Source organism: Cyprinodon variegatus, unplaced genomic scaffold (assembly GCF_000732505.1).
Source record: "Cyprinodon variegatus isolate N-32 unplaced genomic scaffold, C_variegatus-1.0 Scaffold337, whole genome shotgun sequence".
Taxonomy (NCBI): Eukaryota; Metazoa; Chordata; class Actinopteri; order Cyprinodontiformes; family Cyprinodontidae; genus Cyprinodon; species Cyprinodon variegatus.
In genome coordinates, this window is record NW_015150790.1 from 399,386 (window position 1) to 408,204 (window position 8,819).

The following is an 8,819-nucleotide window of genomic DNA, read 5'->3' on the forward strand; positions in this document are numbered from 1 at the left end:
GAGGGCAGAGGCATTTTTTTTCCTGGTTCGTTCGAAACACGTCCCATAATCACAGCTCTATGGAGCAGCATCAGACTCATATTCTGACTAGAATTGAGTCGGACTACGTCAGGCTAGAAATACGTCACCAATCCGGCGAAAAAACCAAACAGCTTTACTCATCATTAAAGATTAAATATTTATGTTGCACATCAAAAAAACATTTTTTTATGTCTTAGTCAAGGTCATTTGGTTGTTGGGGCGGCGCCCTAGCGCCCTCTATTGGCCATCTGCCACTGCTGGATATATTCATTTTATTGCACCACTCTTATGCCCCTGGAAAACTTTTATGAACATTTAAACCTTCAGTTTGAGGACAGAAATAAACCTCACAGCTGTATGCGACAGCCCCCTGTGTGAGCTGTTCCCCCCAAACAAAGAAAAACATGAATCAACATGAAACTGAAAACTCAAAGAAAACTTAACAGAAACAAGACGATAATACCCCAGCATCTAACTGCCCATAAGTTGTCTGCAATGGCCATTTTCACAACTTTTTCTTTATAAAAATATACAGTATAAATGCTTAAAAGTAAAAAAAAAAAAATTAAAAAGCTAGTCTTTTAGCAATACTAGTAATTAACTTAATAAGTTCAGGCTTTTAAACTGTTTGGAAAAAAAACAATTAAAAGCCGCTCATGACTACTAGGAAAACATGTTGAACAAAACAGCACTGGATGAATGAACACATGAAAATGGCTTTCTATTTCTTCCAAACATATTATATATATATATATATATATATATATATATATATATATATATATATATATTCTGCCAATTTCTGCACATTTATTCTGGAATCTACTCTGCATAGTCACATGGTATTAACAACACATTAAGGCCTTTTACTATATAGCTGTGCCAGATATACTCTACTATAGGGGCGGCTTTTCGCATCATCATGCACCTAAAGTACAACCCGCAATTTAAGAAACAGAAAGTATCAAAATAGCTCAGCTAAAATCTGTTATAGATGATTTTTACCTTTTGCTGCTCAAATGGATTTGCTGTGACTAGTCCATTCTAATATGTTACTCTGTGCTGCATTTGTCATGCTGTGGTTGAAGGAAGACCCACATGCAGAACATAGTGGAGGCAAAATTAAAACAATTTTAATTGGGAACTCAAAATAAACTTAGAGAGAACAAGTTCATGAATGACAAAAACCGAGACATGTAGACAGGAAGCCAACAAAATGAAGGGAAAATGCAAGGCTAACAAGTGAGAAATTGACAACAGCTGATGAGTATCAAGGTAACGAGCTGAGGGAACGAAAGCAAACAGAGGAGGACTGGAAAGATACACAGGAGATTCAACACAATGTGAATCAATAGAGAAAGAATCCGAAACCTGGTCCTTAATGAATTAACTAAGAAGCAACAGTAAGGGAGTATCAACAAGTTATGGAACTAATTTAATAGAAATGACATATCATGATGATATAATCATCATGATTCAAAAAGCCAATCACGTAGCCTGTTCACAACAATCTAGTAGAACAAGGGATGGCTATTTCATTTGCATCTGTGTTGGAATGTTTTTAGGAGGATGGACCTCAATGCTGCTGAAATACATCAGCGGTCCGATTACATTCCGCTCTGGTGAAGCCAACAGAATTGATAGGTGTCAATAGGTGTCGAAACATCAGAGAAAACTGAGCAAATGTCCGGTTGCCATCCAATTTTGTGGTTGCCATGACCCGGATGATTGAGAATTTTTACACAGGCATAAACAATAAGGAAGAAACTGATTGACTAAATCATAAAAAAAGAGAATTTATGGAAACCAATAAATTATTAAACTAAAGAGTAATACCTGAAGAAACTTGAGCCTTGAGATAAGAAACAGAGTCCATGAGACTGAGATAGAGATTCTAATTAAACTCAACAGAGCTGCTTTTTAATCTTGGGTCTTTCTATAATAAAAATAAAGTATTTGATTCTAAGATTTAATCTAAACACATATCTGGAAGGTGACTCTTCGCCCATGTATTGAGTGATTTCCTGTCTCCATCATATTTCTTTCCAGGATTGCAATTATTTGAATCTAACTTACCAACTTCCATATCTGCACTGAAAAAAATTCCATGCATTATAATCCATTCACAACTGTGTTTTATATCAGTTTTTATCCATGTGTTTGAAATAATAAAAAAGAAGGTTGTTTTATCTGACCAGAGGAATCAACTTCTGTGCATCTAGTCTTCCAGCTAATTTTGAGTGCATCAGGTTATTCTGTTCCCTTTTGTCTCAGAAAAGCACAGTTTAGTCGAAGGGACAGGAAAGAGAAAGGAAAAGAGTGTTGTTGTCACATTAGTTTTAAAGATGCAGAGAATATCAGCACAGAATGATCCTTTTGTAGTCAGAAGGCCTGGCAGCTGGATGTTGAGCCGCCTCCTCTTTAGCAGACAATGGTTAGCTGGATAAGGCGGTCCTCGCTGGAGTCGGATCATCCACAGACATTCAACACCCCGCTCTGTTTCCAGCGCCAGAGAGACAAACCCAGCTGAGACACACGCTGCTTCATCTGCCTTGAACAACACGCTCTTTTATCCGCCGCATTCATTTGAAATGCTAAAAGAGGCGCAACAGGAGGAAGCGTCTCGCCTCGGATCAAAGAGCTCCTTTGATTTGGTGTTCCTGTGCTAGAGTGTAGGCATATTCACAGAGCAGGTGATTGGCACCTCGCATTCCTGATGATGGGTTTTTTTTTGTTGTTGTTGTCGTTGTCTCCTATCTTCCGGCTCCTCCTCCTACTCTAATTGCTCTCCTTTTTGTTCCACCTTGATCCCAGTTTCTTCATCTTTCCCTTTGCACGCTGCAGAAACACAACTGTTGAAATAAGTGCAGAGATTAATGCCTCCTTCCTGCTTTCATTCTGCTCCCTGTGCTTTTTCTCTTTAATCCATTTAGATAACAGGAGCCATCCTGCTGGCAGTAGGAGTGTGGGGAAAGCTGATGCTGGGTCCGTACATCTCCCTGATAGCCGACAACTCAACCAATGCCCCCTACGTCCTCATTGGCACCGGCACTGTCATAATCGTTTTCGGCCTGTTTGGATGCTTCGCCACCTGCAGAGGAAGCCCATGGATGCTGAAACTGGTAAGAGTAGCAGGAAATGTGTGAGTATTGTTCTGCAGTGGGAGTGAGAAGCAATGCAGACTGTTATTAATTAACCTCAGGTCACATGAGAAAAGTAATAATGACTCACCTTTATCCTGCATGAAGGTTTAAGTTATTCAGTAGGCGCCTCTGGGTACCTCGTTCCGTTAATGGTGGCAACTGAGTGTGTTTGAGTGTTTATGTGCAATGAAATGCAAATGATATTCACCTTAAGGTTTTGATGCAATCAATGCAAATCTCCTGCCTTTGTTCCTCTCTCTGTAGTATGCCATGTTTCTCTCCCTGGTTTTCCTTGCTGAGCTTGTGGCTGGCATCTCTGGATTTGTGTTTCGTCATGAGGTCAGACTCAGTTCCCTGCTACTTTGTGCACATATTTTTTACGAGTCTCTGAATTTATTGTATTGAGCATGTGTGTGATTGCATGCTGCAGATAAAGGGAACCTTCCGGAGGACTTACACTGATGCAGTCCTGAACTACAATGCTGAGGACGAGGCAAGCCTTGCTGTAGACAACTTGCAGCATAATGTGAGTGGTAACTAATTAAGCTGAGCCACAGGTTATTGTCCACATTTTTTACGAGGTTGGTTACCTTTGATTAAGTACCTTACTTGCTGTCACCTAATTATTCACTACACACATATGCTTTATTGACAGCATAGGGGACAAGCCTGCAATACACTGAAAACACTGAAGACTGTATATTTGTGGAAATTGTTTATTGCTGGTATTCAGACAATGTGGCATCCCCCTGCTGGGATCTGTATGTGTGTTTACTGTGAAATTATCAAGCTTAACATTATTTTGTATCTGTTTTAAGGCTCTAAACTTATCAGCATGTCAGTTGCTGATGAGTCAGGTGAGGTGGGGGTGGGAATGCAGCTGCAGGCGACCTGGAGATCAGGATTTTACCTGCTCCTCATGGGAAACGCTGTCTTTCTTCAGGCAAACCAATACAGCATTTGTCCACTGGGGGTAGCTAAAATCAACCTAAACTGAAAGCAACATTTTTAGTGTGTATGTGGCGTCTCCCCACACTCAGTACGTCTTGGGAGGAACAAGTCTTCATACCCAACTGCGTTAACTGTGACACTGAGCTGACAAGGATCCCCAGGTGACAGCTGGAAGCGGCACACTGCTCAGAGCAGGCAGTTATAAGAACCCACAGCGTCTCAGCCAATCTCTGCCTCACTGTCAGGTGTGCAGCGGGAGAAAAATATGTGGAAAGCACTAAACGTTGTTTCTCTTGTTTTTCTAAAGCTGCTAGGCAAACTCCTCAGATGATGCGATGACAGTGTGAAAAGGATAGTCATTGGTTATGAAAAATGGCCTTTAGACTCAAATGGCACAAAGACCTCAGACATCAATTATGCCCTGTGCCATAACTTGGATTCTGCATTGTGCACAGGTGTCTAAAGCCCCATTTACACTACCCTTTTGAAACTGTGCCAAGGGCTGTCCGAGCACTGATGAGTGTAAATGGAACTGGACCGTGTCAAACACAACTGAACCGCACTAAATGTAGTATTGGTTTAACAGTAGGGACAGACATGGTTCAGGCTCGGTTCTCAGATAAAGAGCGCATGAGCAGACTGCATCATCTCTTTACAGTCAGCTTCTAGTTGTTACCGGTAATGCACATCAGTAAGTTGCTTCATTACCGCCATAAGACAGAAGAACAACAACAGCAATCGAAATCTTCTCGACTCTACATTTTATAAAGTAAAACAACAAAATGTCACAATTATAATCAAACATAACTTCTTAAATGTTACAGGTGCTGCCATTTTGATTTGCTTGATTCCCTCCTTTAATCCTAGCAGGAGTACCTTAGATCGTCACTAGGAGGCGAGGAACTATGCTAGCATCCATCCATTTTCTTTACACGCTTAATCCCAAGTGGAGTGGTAAGGGATGCGGCTGCCTATCTCCAGCTGTCAATGGTCGAGGTCCACCCTGGACAGGTCTCCAGTCCATCGCAGGACAACACGGAGACAAACAACCATTCATTGACCTGTTTTTGGACTTTGGGAGGAAGCCGTACCTAGAGAGAACTGAGCAGCCCAGAACCGTGCTAGCGTGTTATGTATATGGTCCTAAGGAACCAAGCTCGACACGGTTAACTGATCCAAGCATTGTCCGAACTCGGCAGGGGTCGGTTTCAGGGGGGTAGCATAAATGGGGCATAAGATTCATCAAAGACTATCCTTTAATTTGCACAATGATGTCTAACTTAATTTAGGCCTAGTCCACACAAAGACAAACATGGTGTCTGCATCCACACAAGTGTATACAGCACCATTGAAAACCATGTAGTACATTAGCCAGGCGCTGTAACTGGGGTATGCCTGTTACAGAGTGGGCTGGAGCTACATCGCCATTGTTAGCAAAAGGTACAGCTCGCATGTACACACTGAAACATGAGACCGGCCTTCTGAAAGCTTTCCACTCTAAGACCTGATTTCTAATATGATCCTTTATAGTTTCCCAACATGCTGGATCCGTTTGCACACACAGCCTAAATGTTTGAATACCTATGCTGGTTCGCCTAATCTTGTCTCTGTGTGGATGGAGCTTTATTTTGATGCTATAAAGAATTTGCTTTTCACACAAAGCCTAGACATGCATTTCTTCTAAATAGCCTCTATCCCCTCCAGTCACAGGTAAAAGCACACTAGTGAGCTCAGATTAGCTGAGTAAATGATTAATCCGGTCCTCTCTGAGTCACCATAGCATAAACAAATGACCATACATTTTGTATGTCTATCTATAATGCTTGACAGTCTGTTCAAGTTCATATAATCAACAGCCGGTTCAAGTTTACTTTTGTTGCTATAACGGAGCAAGCAGATTAAAACTCTGGTAAAAATGTGGATATTCTACAGTTAAAGGGTGCGTTAGATTTATTAACCAGAGTTAAACATGTGTAGGGCAAGGCTGGTTTAGTTGTTTACCACAATATCAGTACATGGACAATTCAATGTTCTTTACATAATTAGATAATAAAATAGAAGAAAAAAAAGGAGAATAAAATTTAATATAGATAAAAATAATATGTCTAAAACAAATGGACCACAACCTTTTAATAATAATACCTCAGTTAACAGTTTAACTGCAACAGTTTCTCCATGTTTGGTTCTAGAGAAGTCTTGAACCAGAGGACCTCAGTCGCCCTGGACACACAGACAACAAATCTGTTATGTATTGAGGTGCTGATCCATTCAGTGATTTATATGCTATAGATGGATATGAAAACCTATTCTCTGATATACAGGAAGCCAATGTAAAGACTTCAGAACCGGGCTGATGTTATACTTTCTCTTAGGCAAACCAAACACAGCTAAAGATAAATGCATGAATGAGTTTTCTGTGAAAATACAACAGTACGCTTGACAATATTACAGAACAAAGCAAAGGCGCAAGCAAAACACATTCTTTATTTAAAAAGTGCCTCAGAGGAGTTTTAAATCCCCTTAGCAAATTAAACACTGCAGCTGAGATGAGTTCTGCAGTTGATTTTGAGACCAAGAGGATGCATATGAAAACGAGGATATCCCCAATCCTATGTGGATTCAGGGGACTTTGTGAATAAGCAAAATGGGAGTCATCCAGTTATTGTTGGAGGTTGGGGGAAACGTATATAAGTAGTTTTCTCAGAATCTCCTTATAGCCAAATGTTATGCAAACAGATAACAGGGAGAGACTTTGTAATAAAATGCAAAGCACTGTGGTGATCCATGTCCAAGCAGGGAAGACATGAGGAAGTTACATTTCTATGTACAACAAGGAAAGCTTGTCTGTACTATGTTGGTTTTTTTTTAATCCTAGATGTTTACAGATTTATTGTCTTCAAAAGAACAAAATTCATACCTGTAAAAACTGATTAATGTTAAATCTTATTATGAAATTTCAGGTATTTGTCCATTAAAAAGCCCAAATATTTAGATAAAGACACAGTTTCACCCTTTCTCCTTTTAGGGTCTTAACACTTTTATATTTTTCTTTTTGAGCATTCTTTAGTGAACGTCATTCATTTTGACACTTGGTATTTTAGAGCAATTTCAAATGGAGGTCTGGAGTTGCTTGGAGGTTAACGGTAGCTTGATTGCTGAGGAAGAAATGGAGAAAATAACAGTCATTTGCAAAAAGCCAAAAAACAATCACATTAGACATTGTGAATTATAGTCTAACATATATATATTGAAAATGATAGGCACTAAAATATACCTTTGGGGCACTCCATTGTAAATCATCATACTGTAACATTTTAGACCTCAATAAGTATTTTCAAACCATTCACTCATAAAGTCAGACACGCCAATGGTTCTGAATCTATCCAATAAAAACTAATGATCCACTGTATTGATATGGCTGCACAGTACTTTCCAATGCACAAATGACAGCATTCGCTACAAACACACCTTCAATAATTGTACTTTGACTGTTAATAAAGTTTGATCACTTTTCATAGATGAGATGTTTCAGCAGTGAAGATTTGATTAAGTGTAGCACTGATCTGAAATATTTTCACTAATACTGAGTGCTTGGATATGCATACATAGTAAGGTAGTTGTAGAAAAGTGTTTTTCTTGCTTATATTAAGAATTTGTGCAATATTACTCCATTAAGAGATCTGTATCGATATGGCTCAAGTATATTCTCACAGGGACTTCTGGGCTTCCTATAGAAGACCCAGGTATAACAAAGCACCTTAAAAAAAAACTTTAAAAACCAAGTCCTGACTGGCTAAGAATCTCTACCAGCAACGTAGAACATCTAATTTCTGGCCCCATTTAGATCTTAGCGGGACCTATTATGGATATGAGGAAAATCTGTTGAATTGCTTATCAGATCTCAGCCTGTTGGGGTTTTAATTATTTACCCAGAGCTGTCCTTCTTCAAACTAGTGGCAGAGTTAGACTTTGAAAACAAGGGTAGCGAGGTATTGTTTGGGTGGTCAATATATAAAGGGTTGAATTACAATCATTCATCGTTCATTCATTTTCCTCAAAATTTATATTGATTAAATTAAAGCTGTTTATTTTCCAAAATATATACAATTATGTACTGTACAATGTATTAAAAAAAATAAGTATACAGCAAACAGAAATAAACAAGTAACAAATCTGCTCCTTGGACTAATCAAATCCAGTAGTAAACTCAAGCTTGAGGTAAATTTAGACCTGTCAAAACAAGGCAGTACAAGCAGCGCTGCATGTTTAAATGTGTACCACAAGAAGAAGAATAATAGAACAACAAAAAAAAAAAAAACATACAGCCCTTTAAAACTGACTAGTTGACCATTGCCCAGTGATATGACAATCCAAAATGTTCACAAAAACAATCAGAATAGCAAAATAATGTGGTTCTAGTTAGTTGAAGCAAAATGTTTTACAGTCTTCCCTATTTAGGGAATATGCCCTCCTTGACTCAACACTGAGTATGTCCAGGTGACTTCAATCATTTGCCATTGTCGTCCAACACTGGAAAAAATCAAAATCTCGATAAGTAACTTTTTTCTTAGAATAAATGCATTTGTTCTTGGATTTAGGAGGAAAAAGAGATATTTTGCCAATTGAACAAGACAATTTACATTGAAAATGAGAAAACACATTGTCACATTGCATTGTCCTATTTCAAGTGCATTTTATCTCATT

At 38.9% G+C, this 8,819-nt stretch overlaps 1 protein-coding gene across 1 annotated transcript in view; it reads left to right on the forward strand.

Annotated features, from left to right (window-relative positions):
- Nucleotides 1-8,819, forward strand: part of tspan7 (tetraspanin 7) — a 23,215-nt gene that overhangs the window by 8,510 nt on the left and 5,886 nt on the right. Inside the window, exons 2-4 of the mRNA XM_015385379.1 lie at nt 2,955-3,143; nt 3,429-3,503; nt 3,595-3,690. Coding sequence (XP_015240865.1) covers nt 2,955-3,143; nt 3,429-3,503; nt 3,595-3,690 — 360 coding nt within the window. The remainder of the gene's footprint in view (nt 1-2,954; nt 3,144-3,428; nt 3,504-3,594; nt 3,691-8,819) is intronic.